This window comes from Bombina bombina, chromosome 5 (genome assembly GCF_027579735.1).
Source record: "Bombina bombina isolate aBomBom1 chromosome 5, aBomBom1.pri, whole genome shotgun sequence".
Taxonomy (NCBI): domain Eukaryota; kingdom Metazoa; phylum Chordata; class Amphibia; order Anura; family Bombinatoridae; genus Bombina; species Bombina bombina.
In genome coordinates, this window is record NC_069503.1 from 203,776,199 (window position 1) to 203,796,992 (window position 20,794).

At 36.0% G+C, this 20,794-nt stretch overlaps 1 protein-coding gene across 2 annotated transcripts in view; it reads right to left on the reverse strand.

Moving 5' to 3' along the window:
• DIP2C (disco interacting protein 2 homolog C) overlaps nt 1–20,794 on the reverse strand; it is a 911,498-nt gene that overhangs the window by 304,725 nt on the left and 585,979 nt on the right. For both annotated transcript variants that reach the window (XM_053713839.1, XM_053713838.1), the window contains 5 exons: nt 14,218–14,320; nt 13,001–13,065; nt 8,541–8,634; nt 7,314–7,433; nt 2,044–2,158 (listed from right to left, as the gene is read on the reverse strand). In XM_053713839.1, the coding sequence (XP_053569814.1) occupies nt 2,044–2,158; nt 7,314–7,433; nt 8,541–8,634; nt 13,001–13,065; nt 14,218–14,320 (497 nt within the window). The remainder of the gene's footprint in view (nt 1–2,043; nt 2,159–7,313; nt 7,434–8,540; nt 8,635–13,000; nt 13,066–14,217; nt 14,321–20,794) is intronic.

Genomic DNA, 20,794 nt, shown 5'->3' on the forward strand with positions numbered 1-20,794 from the left:
GGATGGCCCTCTGCACTAGTTTTTGTGGCCCCTGGGAAAAAGTTGAACTAAAAGTTTGTGCCATCGTTTTTGAGGTCCCAGGAAAAAGTGAAACTAAAAAAGTGTGCTTTGTGGACTAATGATAGCTGATCAACTAAGTAAATCTATTATTATTTGTGTGTTAAATAGTTAAATCAGCTCCAGGAAAGCAATGCACTACTGGGACATAGCTGAACACAGTTGTTGATCCTATGACAAGAGGCATCTCTGTGTAGCCACCAATCACAAGCCAGCTCCCAGTATTGAATCAATGCTCCTCATAATTGTAGCAAAATGAAAAATTTCTTAACATTGCATGCTCTATCTTAATCAAGTTTAATCTCAATGCCTCTCTCTCATGTTTAATTAGCATTCTCCTTTGGATAATAACATTGATAAACTGGTAGAAACCTTACATTGTTCGAAGGTTTACTCAACACATTTTTTTTCACCTTTAGATTTATTTATTTTTTAATGTAGAAATTTCACAAACGCCAGCTGGAAAATATATCTGCTTTATATCCAGCACCGTTCAACTATTACCATGGTAGCTTTATGCTGTGGGTTATTAATGCATTTCAGGCAAAGGCAATGTTTCTGTTTATTATAAAAAAAAAAAAAAAAAAAAAAAGACAGAGAGAACTTAATGCAGTCCTGCAGTGGAAGAGAAAGTGAATACACCATTTTGTATGTACACTGAATATACAGCAGGTCCCTCTCCATTATTTCTCCAAACTCACGGCACTTTTCAGCCTTTATACTCAATCATTTCAATGCCTATATAGAGACTAGTGTGTATATTGCAGAATTCAGAACGGTGACCCAGCAACATGCTTTCTAGCGATTTCTTGACTGGTGTAGGAGCTCATTTAATTCTGTCCCTTACTGACCATACCAAATAAGATCAGAGAAACTCAAAAAGCTTTTCAAGGGATATCTCCCTGGACTGCAAAACGTTGAAAGCTGTGCTAACTAAATTGCAGTTTACTTTTACATTTGTTTTGAATGCATATATTTAGCATTGCAGCTGTTAACTGATGATATCTTCTATGCATACAAACAGATTATACCACATACACTAGCAGTATCACAATGGCACTGTACGTTTTGTTAAATCATGGCTTTATCTTCCTATTGGGTAAATTGAGATTTTTATTGCAGAAAAGGTCTGACAGACTTAAAGGGATAGGAAAGTGAAAATTAAACTTGCATGATTCATACAAAGCAGGTTATTTTAAGACACTTTGGAATTCACTTATATTTTCAAATGTGGTTCATTCTCTTAGAATCCCTTGTTGAAATTAATACACACATATCTTACTCTAGTGGTAGCTAGCTGCTGATTGGTGCCTGCACACATTTGTCTCCTGTGATTGGCTAACTAGATGTGTTTAGCTAGCTGCCACTAGTGCAATGCTGTTCCTTCAGCAAAGGATAACAACATGATGCAATTTGATTTTCTTTCATGATTCGGATAGAGCATGCAGTTTTAAGCAACTTTCTTTTTTTAATCCTATTATCAATTTGTATTTGTTCTCTTGGTATCTTTTTTTTAAAGCAGGAATGTAAGCTTAGGGGCCGGCCCATTTTTGGTTCAGGACACTGGATAGCACTTGCAGATTGGTGGTTACATTTAGCCAACAATGAGCAAGCACTACCCAGGTGCTGAACCAAAGATGAGCCGGCTCATAACCTTACCTTCCTGCTTTTTAAACTAAAGATACCTAGAGAACGAAGAAAAATTGATAATAGGAGTAAATTAAAAAGTTGCTTAAAATTGCATGCTCTATCTGAATCATGAAAGAAAAAAAATTGGGTTCAGTGTCCCTTTAAATGCTTATATTCTATTGAGGCCTAGTTACCCAAGTAGTGGTACGCCATTCACTTCACCTGTCAACATAATCACCTGGGAAGATATTTCCGAGCATTCATTCATGGCAGACGTAAATAATAACAAAACGTTATGCAATACTAATACTGAAACACAATTAATGGTGTGATGATAAACCGACAAGCACCTCATACCTCCGTATCGCTACAGTAAGAGCCTCTGGTGAACTGGCACAAGGACAAATGACTTCTTGCCGCAGACCTTTACTTTGGAAGACATTGAGGAAAGCATCACATGAAGAAATGGACCCTGGGGAAAGCACAAAAGGAGGAAGTGATGATCAGCAAATCAGAAAACAGTAAGTGGACAAGATGATTAAGTGCACTTTACAGAGCTGCGTGGCATCCAGAGCCATTCATCTCTTGTCCTGCGGTATTACAGTATAAAATAAACAGCAGCCAGCAGCTCATTAATCTATACCCGGCTTATGCTGGGCCATCTTCCAACCCTTCTTCTTAAGAGTATTCCTGAGCACAACAGGTTTGCACAAAGAGATTCAAACTCACTGGAAAATAAACATGTCATGGATTCTGAGAACGCAATGCAAGAATCGACAGAGCTCGGCACTAATAAGCCAGTCAGTCTTTTGTAGACGGCAGCATGGGTGTGCGGATTTATATATAAAACAACATTTTTTTCTACATACCTTTTTTTTTCCAGCTCTCTAGATTTTTACATATTTAGTTGAAGATTACATGAACATTTCATCATATTTTTGTAACGCTGCCCAGCTGAGAATTCTGTTTATAGCTGAAATAATCCATTTACTGCCATAGGGGCCAAAAAATAGATAGAGTTGTACTGTGCGCATACACCCAATTCATGTCATTTTATAACCCATCTGAACTGAGTTACAGTCAAATTATTACAGAATGAAAGTAAAAAAGTAAATGGATCAGATAGCCCCTGTAAGACACATAAGTTAAAACTGTCGTGTTTTTTTTTGGCAAAGGTGAAATGTGTAATAGAATGAGCCTGTGTACAAACGCTTGTGCACCCTTATATCTGGCTACAGACACAAACTACATCATTTTATAACCATTTAATAAAATTATAACCATTTAAAAAAATATCACAATGCGACAAGATTTTTTTATGATTAAATTCACTATAAATGCTTAAAGGGACAGTAAAGGCAAATGTAAACTTTCATGATTCAGACGGAGCATGCAAATTTAAACAAAATTTCCAATTTACTTATAATATCTAATTAGTTTTGTTCTTTTGGTATCATTTGTTGAAAATCATACCTAGGTAGGCTCAGGAACAGCAATGCACTACTAGGAACTAGTCGATGATTGATACGTCTCTTGGCTCACATGCATTCAGCTAGCTCCCAGTAGTGAACAGCTGCTCCTTCAAATAAAGGATACAAAGAGAATGAATCAAATGTCATAATAGAAGTACATTTGAATGGTTTTTAAAATCGTATGCTCTATCTGAATCAAGAAAGAAAAATTGTGGTTTACACGTCCCTTTAATTTTGCATAAAAATAAAAAAAACAGCTTTGCAATGTAAGTACCTTTTAGTTACTCAGGCTTACTATATGGCTGACCGCTGCAAAGGGGTTAAACACATAGCTAAAATAACACTTAAAGAGCAACAGCAATCACATGACACTGCCAATTCCAGCTCATGTTCTGCATCACTACCTATGTTTAACCTTTTGCGGGTTAAACACACTGTAAGCCTAAATCACTACACTGTGTGCAGAATTATTAGGCAAATGAGTATTTTGACCACATCATCCTCTTTATGCATGTTGTCTTACTCCAAGCTGTATAGGCTCGAAAGCCTACTACCAATTAAGCATATTAGGTGATGTGCATCTCTGTAATGAGAAGGGGTGTGGTCTAATGACATCAACACCCTATATCAGGTATGCATAATTATTAGGCAACTTCCTTTCCTTTGGCAAAATGGGTCAAAAGAAGGACTTGACAGGCTCAGAAAAGTAAAAAATAGTGAGATATCTTGCAGAGGGATGCAGCACTCTTAAAATTGCAAAGCTTCTGAAGCGTGATCATCGAACAATCAAGCGTTTCATTCAAAATAGTCAACAGGGTCGCAAGAAGCGTGTGGAAAAACCAAGGCGCAAAATAACTGCCCATGAACTGAGAAAAGTCAAGCGTGCAGCTGCCAAGATGCCACTTGCCACCAGTTTGGCCATATTTCAGAGCTGCAACATCACTGGAGTGCCCAAAAGCACAAGGTGTGCAATACTCAGAGACATGGCCAAGGTAAGAAAAGGCTGAAAGACGACCACCACTTAACAAGACACACAAGCTGAAACGTCAAGACTGGGCCAAGAAATATCTCAAGACTGATTTTTCTAAGGTTTTATGGACTGATGAAATGAGAATGAGTCTTGATGGGCCAGATGGATGGGCCCGTGGCTGGATTGGTAAAGGGCAGAGAGCTCCAGTCTGACTCCCGCCAGCAAGGTGGAGGTGGAGTACTGGTTTGGGCTGGTATCATCAAAGATAAGCTTGTGGGGCCTTTTCGGGTTGAGGATGGAGTCAAGCTCAACTCCCAGTCCTACTGCCAGTTTCTGGAAGACACCTTCTTCAAGCAGTGGTACAGGAAGAAGCCTGCATCCTTCAAGAAAAACATGATTTTCATGCAGGACAATGCTCCATCACACGCATCCAAGTACTCCACAGCGTGGCTGGCAAGAAAGGGTATAAAAGAAGAAAATCTAATGACATGGCCTCCTTGTTCACCTGATCTGAACCCCATTGAGAACCTGTGGTCCATCATCAAATGTGAGATTTACAAGGAGGGAAAACAGTACACCTCTCTGAACAGTGTCTGGGAGGCTGTGGTTGCTGCTGCACGCAATGTTGATGGTGAACAGATCAAAACACTGACAGAATCCATGGATGGCAGGCTTTTGAGTGTCCTTGCAAAGAAAGGTGGCTATATTGGTCACTGATTTGTTTTTGTTTTGTTTTTGAATGTCAGAAATGTATATTTGTGAATGTTGAGATGTTATATTGGTTTCACTAGTAAAAATAAATAATTGAAATGGGTATATATTTGTTTTTTGTTAAGTTGCCTAACAATTATGCACAGTAATAGTCACCAGCACACACAGATATCCCCCTAAAATAGCTATAACTAAAAATAAACTAAAAACTACTTCCAAAACTATTCAGCTTTGATATTAATGAGTTTTTTGGGTTCATTGAGAACATGGTTGTTGTTCAATAATAAAATTAATCCTCAAAAATACAACTTGCCTAATAATTCTGCACTCCCTGTAAGGCTCTTGGACCAATGAAATTTTTTTTTTATTGTTCACTTGTTATTAAACAATTTTTTCTCCTTCTTAAAGGGACATGAAACCCAAAATGGTTCTTTTGAGATTCAGATAGAGCATACAATTTAAACAACTTTCTAATTTACTTCTATCATCAAATTTTCTTCCTTCTCTATGTATCTTTTGTAGAAAAGCAGGAATGTAAGCTCAGGCGTGTGCATGTGTCTGGAGCACTATATGACAGTGAAAGAACACTAGATAGCAGCACTATTTCCTGCCATGTAGTGCTCTAGACACCTACCTAAGTATCTCTTCAACAAAGAATAGCATGAGAACAAAGCAAATGGGATAATAAACTGGAACCTTTTTTAAAACTGTATGCTCTGTCTAAATCCTAAAAGAACATGTCTGGGTTTCATATCCTTTTAAACAAAGCAAGAAATCTGCTTAAAATAGGCACAAATTTCTCTATCTACAAATCAGCATCAAGCGTATAGCACCATATCCTACATTACTGAGCTCTCCAAGTGGGCAGTGAAACCTAACGGTATTCACTTTTGCTATCAGGCGACCCAGACGTACACTGACAGCTTAGGATCTCATTTTCTGCATTACTTGGTTTCAGTATTTTAGTAAAATGAAGGTTTAGACTTCAGGAATGGTATAATCTTGTGCACAGCATTGTGTAGAATTTCCATAAAGCATTAGGGGAGTTCTGTGGAATTTTAAAGGGTATTCTGCCCTAATAATAAAATGCTTTATGTCGTTACAGCATTTTGCTGGTTTGCAGTGGTTAAACCTATAGGAAATTAAATATACCTGTTTAAACATAAAGGGCCAGATTAGTTGAGCGCTATCTTAACGTGCACCGATAAAGAGGAAAACTTGCCCATTTACGGGCGCATGTTAAATAACCAGCCATTGCAAGTAGCTGGTGAATGTGATTGCGAGCTTACGGTTTCAATTTGCACTGGAAATCATTAACCAGAGATCAGATCTCTGGTTAATGAAAAAAAAGTTGCCCCAATTGCCCTCAAAATAAAGAGGACTGTAGAGTACCATTAAATAAAAAGACGAGCAACTTTATTTTTTTCTTAAAAAACGGAAAAAAGGGGTTAAAGTGAGGGGATGTGGGGTGCCTTTACATTGGTGTCAACGGAGGACTGTATTTTCCCCATAAATCTATATGTATATGCTTATTGTGCGATTTGCGTGCTGCGCTAGGTTGTTTGCCGTTTCTATCAGCATGAAAACAAGGCTCCCCATTACAGCCTATGGAAGAGCGCTCTTGTGAGCACTTGGCTTTTAGGCAATGCAAACGCGACGTCGCATTCGTATTGTGACACACTTGTAATATCAGCGCACATTTAGGTGCGCTGGTGTTACTGAGTGGAGTGCAAATATCGCTCTTGCGTAAACCCAATATTGCGCTCCATTCGTAATCTAGTATAAAATGCTTTAAATATTATTTTTATTCTTAAATGTGCATCAGATAAGGATATACAGGCTGAAAACCCTTTATCCAAACTGCTTTGGACCGGAAAATGTTTGGAATCTGGAGTAGTTGGGATTTTGGAGTATTTGCATCTTTAAAATGAGACAGTTTGGAGAGGGGATGAAACCAAGTGTAGACTACATCTTATTTCATTTAAGCAATATTTATAGCTCATAATACAGCTTATACATGTAAGTTAAAGGTAGTTTTATATCATGTTTAATACTTTTGTATACATAGTACCCTCAGAAAAAAGTACAGTAATGCTATCAGAAAAAGGTAATATCTGTCGTTTTAAATAAATAGAGACTATAAGTTGCATTTTAGATCACAAAAAAACAAAACAAAGACATAGCCAGAGAAGAATGCGACTTACAGGCAGGGATAATAGTCATTTTTGATAATTTTATTTAAAAAAAAATGAATTAAAAAGTTTGGATTTCAGAATAAGTTAAAAATTTTTATTATTTCCAAGAAATTAAGACACAAGACCAGTTTATTTCAAAATAAAGAACCATTCAAACTCATATTCAGTTGTACAGTTTCCTACAGGGTGAATAATTACACAAATAGTTTCATTTATGCATTATAAAATATTCTATAAATTATTATAAATAAACCAAACTGCTTAAATGCATTTACTTACAGGGATTTGCGCCATCAGCCACAATGAGCATTCGCAGCGAGGAGAGGTTGATGTCCCTTTGATCGCGGTGTGCAACTAGCGCCCAGTGCATATCTCTTGACTTTACACAAGCAACTTTTGCTAAGATGGAAGGTAAGTAAATAATAGCTATTACCATCTCCAAATAGTAAAAGCAGCATTCTGTCAATCAGCTATATTTTAACTTTCTCAAATTAACATTTGAATATCAGCGGTAACACTCGAATTATAAAAAAAAATTATCTACATTCAAATGTTGATTCTCATAAATATCAATGTAAGTCTATTGGAAACAAAGGGCATTAAACGTAAAAAAAAAAAAAAAGTGTGCTAATCACTGAAAGCATTGCAGTACTTTATTATATCTGGTTCACTGCAATAAAATATTGGTAAACTTTAATTTATTCACTTTGTCATCTGCCGATTGCCAGGGCCCTGCGTTTTTGTTATAGTTTACAAAGATAGATAATGCCTTTAGTACCCATTCCCCAGCTTTGCACAACCAACATTGATATATTAATATACTTTATAACATTTAAACCTCTAAATGTCTGCTCATTTCTAAACCACTATAAACAGCCTTTTAATTACATGCTTTTTTATTTGTTTTTCACAACAGGAGACTGCTAGTTCATGTGGGCCATATAAATAACATTGTGTTTATGCACAAGGAGTTAAGATTTAGTACAACACAGTACTAAATGCAAGTCAATAGATAATAAATAAACATTCATGTGATCAGGGGGCAGTCTGCAGAGGCTTACATACAAGGTAATCGCAGAGGTAAAAAGTGTATTATTATAACTGTGTTGGTTATGCAAAACTGGGGAATGGGTAATAAAGGGATTATCTATCTTTTAAGACAATAACAATTATACTGTAGACTGTCCCTTTAAGTTCAGGTAGGCAGGCTAGTCAACTGTCTTTCATACAGCTCAGTCCACAGCCTCTAACCAGGGCATGCTCCTGAAACATACAGTTGATGTATTTTGATGAGACAAGTTGCCATTTTACAGGCTTGATCTCAGAGAAGCGGGAGCATGCTCTTGTTAGTGTCTACGATGATATATAAGTAAAGCATACATGATTTCAGAAACAATAGAACATATCATTAGTGGAGCCAATTCTATCTAAGCAGTCTGTAATATTATGGTTTACATTTCTCTACATTGCTGCATTTAACATACATTTCTATAGATAATATCTTACCTTTATACTGACAAACTTTCTGTATCCATGACAAGGGATTCACTTTCATGAGAGAGTATGGTATACTTATAACATGCATCATGTTCATTACACTCTGAAACCAAAACACAGTGATTCCCGATTATGGACAAAAAAATGTCTTTAACAGAACTAATTCACAAGTTAATATCTGTTATGTCTTTCATGAGCTGGTTATAAAAGCTCTAAAAAAATAGGATCATGTTCTTAAAGTACAAACGTTTTAAAGTGCTTTTGTTAATTATCTAAAGGGTCACGTTACCCAAATTCTGAATCACTTGAAAGCTCACAAGAAAAAGGTTCTTGGGCATCTCTATGTAAAAAAAGGAAGATATTTTACCTCAAAATTACCTCAGAAGCCACATCCATTGTAAACAGACTTTAAGCAGCCAATCAGAATGCTTGTTCTAGGTCTTGCGAGAAAGAGTACCGTCCCTTTATTTCACTCCACAGTTTAAGGAAGTTTATTATTTAATCCAGCAAGATTAAGGTAAAAACCCACGTGATCAAAGTAAAGCAAAGTGTGAACTCATCAATGATAATGCTGATTGTTTGTTGTTTTTTTCACCATGCAGATTAACTGTAAACAAAAATTAGCTGAAGGATAACTGGTCACAGAGCACTTACTCTGGCGAGCTAAAGAAATTTTGAGGCAAAATACCTTTCTTTTTACACAGAGATATTAATGTGGTATTTTATAGTAAGATTTTGTTTACAGATATGCAACGCCAAATTGAAGTGATTCAACATTTGGGTATCATGTCCCTTTAATTAATTTCCTGAAGTATATGATCAAAACTAAAATTCTGTCATACTATGAATGACCTTGAAAGACTTCTATTTTCTGACATACCATTCAGCGTGTAGATATTTACTAGAGAAAAGGTACAATTTACACAGCAGAACACCTTTTAATGTAACCAAAAATACATCCCAATAAACTGGCACCCCAGTTATTATCATGTAGCTACCAATTTAATATGTTCTGTGGAGGAAGAGAGCAATCAGGCTTGTTACTGTGGCTATAAAGTTCAATAGGTTTTAATGTTTCAACGCCTCTCAGACTTTAGCTGGCGAATCCTAACAGTGTGCAATGTTCACAGTTTGAATGTGAGCACAGAGGATACACAACTGTGTCCTTGTATTTACTTGCATAAAAATAATTTTACATGCAGACACCGGATTAACCGTCAGTGCCCTGTTAATGAATAAATAAATATATATAACATTTTACCACATGAAGGATTTATACTGTACGATAATGCTGAATACTGTCAAGTATAATAAGCCTAATTATTCATTCTGGTATCCTGATGAACAATTTCACATACAGGACAATTAATGTGCTTTAATACGGATTTTATGCTTGATGTGTATTTAGGGTTGTCACTCAGAAGGTATTTTATCAAGATGGCAGCCGGTATTTTTAAGATTCAAATTGAAGTTGAAAATAAAGATTAAATATAGAAACAACAATGCTATCTATCATGTTAAACCTTCTAAGTATGTTACAACCTAATTATAAACCATTGATTATTTAAAATCAGTGCTTGTAGCTTTAGTTTCTTTAACTGTATAAATAGTTATGTAAATGTATGCTAATGAGTACGGTCAGTATTTTTTCCAGAACAGGTGGCAACCCTATGAGTATTCTCAGCCCCTCACTATATTATATTAAGAGCAATTAAATTATGCCATACAACTACAGCTCACTGTTCAGACATTAGTCCACGGGTGTATTTAGGAATAAACCAAACTGGCATGGGCCTAGGGCAGAAAGTTTGAAGGGGAACCTAAAACAAAGGTTGTCACCTTAAAATAATATTATTAGACCCCACTCCATTTTTAATCCCTGCTCTGAAGGGATCTAGAGAGCAATCAAATATATTGAATTAAGAGGGGAAGAAAGAGGAGGAGCAACTGTTGAGAGGGAATGACTGTGCCGAAGCGCAAAAACTATGCATTGCACTGCGCTATATTAAAACAGGTGGGGAAAACTCTTTGACTGGATTATTTCCACTTCTATGTTCACCTATACCTTATATGGAGTGATTCACGTGGTTTGTGATCTCTTTCGTAAGCAAGGCCAAGAACACTTTACAGCAGTGTTGCTCTACCGCGGTCCTGAAGTACCCCCCCAACAGGCCAGGTTTTCATTATAGCTGAACCAGTGCACAGGTGAAGTAATCAGCTGATCAGTAACCATGGTTACTAACCTGCTCTCACCCATAAGATGATTATTGCACCTGCGCACTGGTTCAGCTATAATGAAACAATGCTCTACAACAATATGTATGCATATTCATTTCATAATTAGAAGCCAGCAAGAATATTGAAAAAGGAGTTTGTATATAGAGAATATAAAAATTTAGCTGCAAGGGGTTAAATTCTAGGAAATGAAGGAAAGAAGAAAACAACAATCATATTTTATTCATAAGCACCACAACCATTTATAGCAGTAGGAAATATCAGCCACTGAACTCATCACAAGAGCTAACAGGGAAAGATATGCACAGAAGATCTGCTACAGATCAGAAGTGATGTCTCACATCAGCATCTAATGCCTCACGGGGCTCTACGTCTTAAATCACCTTGAAGCATATTTTTGGAGTAACTTCCGTTAATCAAATTAGATGGAAATGTGAGATGCGAACAGAGCATTGATTTTTACTTTGAAAACTAACTCAAGCTATGAAAATAATTAAAGGGACGTTAAAACTCAAATTAAATTCCCTAGAAAATTATTAAAAAAACTCATAATTCTATCAATCTATTTAAAACAGTCTATACAATTTACCGATGGATCACAAGCTATGACGAGTAAGATTAGTAGATTGCTGTTTTATCATAGGAAATACAAATAAATATATTGTTCCGTTTAAAATATATAATAAAACACTGACCTCCCACTTCCATTGACAACGAAAGCAGGAAGACCAGGTTCTATGAGCTAAACTTAGTTTAAAATGTCACTTCATGATGAAAATATTATAATTACATATTTCCAGCTGACCTGTTTATGCTTTTCATTTAATAAAATGTTATAACCTATTGGTGCTGGATGAAGTATATAATGCATACGTTACTAAGGATGCTTAAAGTTTTATATCATAAAATTCTCCCTATTGTCACTTATTAGACCAGTATTTCTTAACCAGAAATTTTCTGCGAACCAGTTCTGGTCAGTGAGATAATGTCTGCTAGTACAAGAAGTGGGATTATCAGTGGCTAAATAAGTGGGAAGTAAAATTTGCAAGATAAAGGGGTGGCCTTGAGGGAGGAGGGGGGGGGCAACAAAACTTTTTTTAGCTTAAAAAAGACATATTATTGAAGAAACAGATGCTAGCCAAATACCAAAGAAAACATGGTGTAAAAATGGTTTCTTTGGTACAAATGCTAAAATTAAGGTGTATTACAGTTCAAGTCACTTGTTCATGTCCTTAATTTTCTTCCCCTAGGACCTAAGAGCTAATCTTACAAAACATGTACCACCCAATATACAGATAAAACACAGCCTCAATACGTACTGTACATAATGTTTTCACAACATGTGTAGTGACAAGGTAAGGTAATAGCACAGTCAGGAAAGTATTGCTTATTTTTTACTAGTATGAGCGCCACAATATAGTGTATTAGGCACCTGAACATCTCTATGTAAAAAAGAAAGATATTTTACCTCAAAATGTCCTAAGTATTCACATCCCATTGTAAAGGGCTTTAAGCAGCAAATCAGTATTCCTGTCCCGGGACAGGCAAGGGAGTGAGCATCGTGCACACTCATTTTATTTCCCTATTCAGTTTAAGGACGTTTACTATGAAATCTCATTAGAGTTAAGTCTCATGAGATCACAGTAAGAGAGTTCTTGACCTCAGCACTGTTGATGATGATTGGCTGCTGTTCATTTCTTCATTTATTTATTTATTTATTTTTTTACCTGCAGCTGGACAGCAGCTAAAGTATAACTTTTTACACAGGACTTACTGAGGAAATTGTGAGATAAAATATCTTCCTTTTCTACATAGAGATGCTCAGGTGATATTTTCCTGTCAGCTTTTTACAGTTATACTGCATCATTTTCAAGTGATTTAGCATATGAGTATTATGTCCTTTTAATCTGTCTAAAGTGGTTCATATCACAGAAGATAAGAAGCAGGTGGCTGCCTGATAACAACAAGTAGAGAAGCAATGACCTAGCTAAAGCACCATGATGAAAATAAGCATGTAGGTTATATTCCTAATATGAGCTTAATTATATATATACATATACACATACACATACACATACACACACCATATGAATACTCAGACTATGCCTGTGTTACCAAAAGAAATGTTTTCTGCTTATATACAAACATTTTTGATTTACTACGTCACAATGCTTGTGAGGTGTGGCATAGCATATATGTCATTTATGAGAACCAGCTTGACGAACTAAACTTACCGTAAGGATCCCATGCCATAGCCCCACATCTTTCTTGAAATCCAGCACATTCACAATAGTTTCCGCTATCCAAAGAAAGAACAGGTTAGATGTATGTAAGAAGCAGGACGTTCTTCACTTTAGGAATTAAAGTATTTGGTGTATTTGTGTTGAGCAATTGTATATAAAATGTTCTAATAATACAATAACACCACCAAACAGACTTATTACAACGAATCATTTTCTCGCTCATCCGTGGGGATACTAAGTTATGATAGCAATGACTGTACCTGATTTTACATATTGCTAGTACTTAGCGCCCTTTCTCAGCCAAGGACACAAAAGGAATTTCTAAAACAAAAATGATATACTATGATTCATTAGAACAAGTAAATGTCTGCATTAGGCTAACTATGGCCTAGTTTCCATTGCTGTTGTAAGCTGTAAAAAATGGTGGCAACAACAAATATCTTCATTAAAGGGACAGTTCACCCAAAATCTTTCTCCCCTTTAAATTGTTCCCAACGATTCATTTTACCTGCTGGAGTTTTAATTTTTTTACAAGTAGCTCCTTTACCCCTAATTTGGCATTTGAAATAGCTGATTTAGCCTGTGGTATCCCAACCTATACTGAAAGTTTCTATACTGGAGTATATTCTATTGAATAGCCCAAGTAAACACAGCCAGCAGAAGAGATTACACTCTCAGTGGGGTGCAGGATAGTTAAGTAATAAAATTATAATTTTCCTTTGTTCTCTCTAAGTATTGAGTTTGGTTTTCTAGACAAATATAAGATAAGGATGCAAGTCTGTGTACATAAAAGTGATAACATAATGAGATCTGATATTACCTGAAGCTCAACCCATTGTAATAGGCTGTGGTTTAACAGCACAAAACCAGCTATTTCATATGCACAAATAAACCTAAAAATGCAATTTCTCATAAATGTTATACTCTGCATCTGGTATAACAAGTCATTGAAAATACATTCATATAAAAACAATTTTACAGTGTACTGTCACTTTAAAGTCTACATAGTGTTTTATGTTACTACCAGATTGCCCATTAATGAAAACTAGGCCTATGTATTTAACCCGTGTAAACTCCTTGGCAGTATGCAGCTGGTAATTGGCAGATAAATGACTCTCCCTTTCCTGGTTGTGCTATGCAAATGAATGAGAATATACCTCATTATGTAGGCAATACAGCAGTGCCATTAAGAAGTGATGCATATTTACCTTCCGTGTAACCACACGCTTGCGTGAGAGCTTGACAATGTGTTAGCAGTGCAATTCTTGTCACAGTTACTCCCAGCACGCTGCCATCTTTGCAAGTTTTATACTATGGCACAAAAGAATTAGAAGTTAGCACGTAATGCGACAAAACAACATGTTTCACAAAAGGGTTACACTCAAGGGCACAGTATGGATTTGAATCGATCTCTTAAATTCTACACCAGGAAACAAATCTCAAAGACGCACAAAATCGTATAACAATTCCAACGACATAAAAATGTGATAACCAGATTTATAGAGAAATATCTTTGATAATTTCTAAACTAATGGATATTTATTTTGACCAAAGAACTTCACCACTATAATTGTTCTAAACTGAATTGACGTAATTATAATTCATTTTATAGGGTCATAGAATTTCCCAATTTTATAAAAATTATTTTAAACAAAGATTTTTTTCAACATTACAAAATTATTCTGTGCTTAGATAACCATGAGTTTGTACTACGCAGCTAACCCACTGAACTGTAATGTAAAGTATTGCAGTTCCAATTTTTTTTTAGGAAGTCAGTGGGCTATATTCCCTCGCAATCCTCACCTACATCTGTTATTTGATGGAGAGCAAATGTAGCTATATTGACAGGTTGGGAGGAAGTGTTAACATGGGAAATGGAGAAACTAGAATTATTGTTAGTGAATCCAGCCCAGTGTTTTCAATATAAACCCTTACTTTGTTTTAAATGTATCTATAATTTTATGTAAAGACACCTGGTCAATAAGGAATATTAATATAAAAAACAGATTTTGTCTGTAAATAAGAACCAAATGGACCATCAATGTCTGTAAATATTTATTTCTTAAAGGGACAGTCAACACCAGAATTTTTGTTGTTTTAAAAGATAGATAATCCTTTAATTACCAATTCCCCAGTTTTGCATAACCAACACAGTTATAATTATACACGTTTTACCTCTGTAATTACCTTGAATCGCAGCCTCAGCAGACTGCTCCCTCATTTCAGTGCTTTTTGACAGACTTGCATTTTAGCCAATCAGAGCTGTCTCCATGGTAAATTCATGTGCAACAGCTCAATGTTATCTATATGAAACACGTGAACTAATGCCCTCTAGTGGTGAAAAACTAACAAAATGCATTTAGATTAGAGGCAGCCTTCAATTAACATATGAACCTCCTAGGTTTAGCTTTCAACTAAGAATACCAAGAGAACAAAGCAAAATTGGTGATAAAAGTAAATTGGAAAGCTGTTTAAAATTACATGCCGTATTTGAAACATGAAAGGTTTTTTTGGACCTGACTGTCCTTTTAAGTATAAGCTTAATTAAAGGGATACTAAACCCATTTTTTCTTCTTTCATGATTCAGATAGAGCATGCAATTTTAGGCAACTTTCTAATTTACTCCTATTATCAATTATTCTTTGTACTCTTGCTATATTTATTTGAAAAAGCAGGAATCTAAGCTTAGCAGCTGACCCGTTTTTTGGTTCAGACCCTGGATAGCGCTTGCTGATTGGTGGCTACATATAACCACCAATCAGCAAGTGCAACCCAGGTTCTGAACCAAAAATGGGCCGGCTTCTTACCATACATTCCTGCTTTTCAAATAAAGATACCAAGAGAAGGAAGAAAATTTGATAATAGTAGTAAATTAGAAAGGTGCTTAAAATTGTATGCTCAATCTGAATCATTAAAGATTGGGTTTAGTGTCCCTTTAATACTCATGATACAGTTATGCATATCCAAGACATTCTTGAATTCCCTTACCGTCTTATGTCTTTACCACCTCTATTGGCTATATATTCCATGAATCAACCACCCTTTCTGTAATAAAGTTCTTTTACAAATAATTACTAAACCTACTATGCTCAAACTTAAACAGATATGAATGATTCAGACAGAGAATACCATTTTAAAAAAGTGTCCAATTTAAACTAAGGTGCATCCAATTTAATGGCAGTTAATATCACACATGAAAACTGGTTCAAGCCATTATATGGCTCCCAAACTCCATGTAACAAATATCACCTGTAAATCAGTGCAGATAGTAGAAAGCAGATCAGCTAGATGATCCTAAACACAGACAGAGCATATTATGTAAAAAAAACTACACCATCATACAGCTAAGTATCTGAAGTCAATGTAATATGGCAAAAAAGGGGGACATTATTAGTTATCCAGGCAAGGGTCATAATAGGGTGAGAGTTCGTGTTTGTCATAGATCCCTATACCTCAACTGCCAGGCGTAAATTTTATTTTTTAGACCACATGCCACTTTAGAAGTTCTCTTTTAAGCAGCTTCTAGTCTATTAATATCCTTCTAGAGACATGTTCTCTACAACTGAACACAATATTCTAGTAAATAATAAAGTGGCATAAGAACCTTTTTTTTTTTTTTTTTTTTTTTGCTGGGAATCTTTCTGCCTATTGAACTTAGCATTCTACTTGTTATGACACTTTGGGCAACATTATAAGTAATGGGTTATGAGTTTTCCACGCGCAATGTGGTCTTTTTGCAAATAATTTCCATTACCCAGGAATTACAAGTCTTGAAAAAACATAAATTATGCTTACCAGATCATTTCCTTTCCTTCTGTACAAGGAGAGTCCACAGCTGCATTCATTACTTGTAGGAATACAGAACCTGGCCACCAGGAGGAGGCAGAGACACCCCAGCCAAAGGCTTAAATACCTCCCCCACTTCCCTCATCATGGAACAGTAGGAGAGATATCAGGGTGAAAAAGGTGCCAGAAGAAACAAGAAAAAATTTAGGGCCGCCCATCAGAGTACACGGGCGGGAGCTGTGGACTCTCCCTGTACAGAAGGAAAGGAAATGATCTGCTAAGCATAATTTATGTTTTCCTTCTTAATACAGGGAGAGTTCACAGCTGCATTCATTACTTGTGGGAAATTATACCAAGCTACAGAGGACAATGAATGCTAATGGGAGGGCAAAAAGAGAGGCGGCCCCCATCTGAGGGCACCACAGCCTGCAAAAACCCATACTCCCGAAGGTTGCTTCAACCGAAGCAAAGGAAAAACCATCTCGAAAAAGAATGTAAGGAGGACCAAGTATCCGGCCACAATCAGATCCATACAGATCTTATTCCAGAGACCCAAGATAACGTCACTGCTTTTGAACTGAGCCGAAAACTCCTGAGGAGGCTAGTGTCCTGCTGTCTCCTATGTCAAACGGAAGGCACTTCTCAACAAAAAATAAGTCGACATGTCCACAGATCCTCGCACTTCCCAGATACTAATATTCAGATACCAATAATAGGGTACACCAATAATTATCTATGTAGGTGTCTACTTACCCTACGTAATTATCTTAGGAGACTCTACTAATAAAACGATCTTATTTTAGTATTATGTTTATATTAGAGACATCTATATATATATCTCCTATTGTTTTTTGAACGGGGTAACTTTTGATTTTGTTTTTCCCGTTATAATATCCCGGATTTCACAGTTTTTGTAGAGTCCCTTAGGGATTTTTCAATAATAATCACTATTACACGAATAGGATTTAGAATCTTTAGAAAGTTACATTATCCAGTAGAGTTCAGCGATTACATAATTTACTACTCCTATCATTCGGTGGTATACCAGTTGTATTGAGTATATATCATATTTGCATATTAATGCTTACTGTATCTATTATCATGATGACTATTGTATTTATATCAGTTGGCACAACTAGTTTATTTGCGATACTTACTAATATGTGTATATATATTTCGCTTCTATTTTATACGTAGTCAATGGGGTAACACCTAGCTTATACTTTATTGACCTCAAATCCTTTTCTGAGACTCATAAGATTATTGTATCTCTGCCTTGTATTTTGATATATATTTTCGGTTTTAACTAGAAGGACTTATGTGATACGTTTAGGCATAGTTTTGCATTATCAAATTATGACCACCATTAATAAACTTATTTGTATTATTGAATGGTGTTTTCGACTCACATAGATCATGAAGGTATTTTTATCCTCATTTTTATACACATTTTTTAAGTATATTTTTTATGTATATTTGCACTGTATTTCCATTTCATTAGATTCTGTATTTGTTAATACTGTGTTGATGTTTTTAACTTTACGTTAGTGCTCCTATCATTGGTGGCAGGTGAATGTCACTGTCACTGACGTCACGGTAAGTGTTGTCACCGGCTTGGCCTCTGATTGGTTCACTAATGTTTTAAATAAGGAACACGTATATGATTGTGCATGTAGCCTGATGAAACAGCTGTGATATTTTGCTGAGAAACGCATCGCTATTGACATTCTGTACAAATAAAAGATTGTACTTTTACACTATCCGTGCTCCTGTCTACTTTATATAGATCCTGGGACCTGCTGACAACCGGCTCGTTTGGTTCTCCTGATTGGATAGCCCTGGTACCTGTTGGTACGTGTCCTGACGTTGCTGCTGTGTCTTACAGGCGACTGTGAAGGTCCTGTGCTGTTTGGTCTGGCACTCCGGTTGTGCATTAACATCTGGAGAGAGGCTTTCAAATAGAGACCTTGCGTCACCTTGTGTCGCTTCCGTTTAAGACTTTACTGCTCTATGTGGCGCCTCTGTTTTTCCTTTCTAGGTCTACTGTATATTTCATGATGCATCACTGTTACTTTAGTTACACTATATTGTATTACTGTACTAATACTGCACCACAAAATATTAAACATTAATCGATGCATTTGTATTCATCCACATTGTGTTTGTTAGAGTTAAATGCAAAAGTAGAAAAAGTTGATAGAAAAAATTATTATAGTCAATTCTGGATTACAAGATAGTACACAGTTGCATTCACACTAACCATTTTATATGTTAGGTCTACTCTAAGTCTGATCAATAAATAACTTTAGGTCACTTATTTTATTAATGCCTTACGGGTGTTCTGTATTTAAGGTGAGCAAAAGTTGTAAATATCTTAATGCGGGTGATTCCTTCATATCGACTCATACAAAAAAGGAGTTTAAGATACAAAGTTGCATTAACTGCAACTCAACGTTTGTCATAAATTTAATAACCTGCAAAATATGTATGATGCAATATACAGGGTTAACGTCAGGGCTCCTGAAGGATAGCATTCGGGAGCACCTTTTATGCTTGGAAGCCGAAATACCAAAAACGCCTGTAGCAAAACATTTTGCAAAACATGAAAATAGGTTTGGAGCTTTTGACTTCCAGGGAATAGAATGTGGTACCTTAGGACTAAGAGGAGGGGATAGATATGCTTCCCTGAATAAGCGTGAGATTTATTGGATCCACACTTTAAATACAGGACACCCGTATGGCATTAATAAAATAAGTGACCTTAAGTTATTTATTGATTAGACTTAGAGTAGACCTAACATATAAAATGGTTAGTGTGAATGCAACTTTACTATCTTGTAATCCAGAGTTGACTATAATAATTTTTTCTAGCAACTCTTTCTACTTTTGCATTTAACTCTAACAAACACAATGTGGATGAATACAAATGCATCGATTAATGTTTAATATTTTGTGGTGCAGTATTAGTAGAGTAATAAAATATAGTGTAACTAAAGTAACAGTGATACATCATGAAATATAGATTATTTGCAAAATTCCTTCATTTATATTTGTACATGGAATTGGAATATTTTGCCAACTATAGATGTTCACAGAAATGTATTGCGGTTACATGATTATAGTCTGCCAGAATTTTTTCCACTAAGCAATATAGCAAAATAAGCAGTCAGTTAATACCTTCGTTTTTCTCTTTTAAATTATGATTTTTTTTTACTGTTGAACTATGTATTAATTATGTGTATTTGAAAGTTTACCATATTATTTTAATGGAGTGAGAAAGAAGGGAATTGTTAATGGATTCTCATTGGTCTATGTAATCGAATCCTCATTGTTAAATAGTTCAGTTCAAGTTATGGTCATCAGCTCTGATGAAATTCCTTGTGGGCGTGAAACGCGTCAGTGACGTGAGGTACGCTAAGAACCATGTGTGCTGTGTCCTATGAAGTCCTGTAGTGGATTTTATTTTTAACGCTTTGTACTAATAAAGACTTTCTTTTATATCACATCTGGACATCTGCACTTTCTATGACAGCTTGATGGACAGCCCAGGCAGCACAAGTGGAGCCGTAGCTGGTTATTCGAGACCGGCATGAGAGGAAGACGTGCGCTGAGGTATTGACACACATAGGTGTGTGCACATTACAACAAACAGGTACCCACAGATCTGGCTGGTAGGATCTGGCCTGAAGATTCTCCTAGACAGGAATCAGTGAATTCCTGATGATGTGCGGATAATACAAGAGGTAAGCCGTCTTTCTTTATTTTACATATTGTTTGTACACACTTTGGATACAATTTGGAAACAGAGGCACTTGTTACATATGGCTATAATGCGGGTGTTTGGAAACATTGTGATTAAATGCTCGATACAAGGATTTCACAAGTATACCTCATCATAAATATATTGCTGCACTACCTTAAAACATTGATCTGTCTAAGTGGTTTTGCAGAAAGACTTTCCCTGCATCTCCAAACTCTAACTTTCATCAATACTCTCAC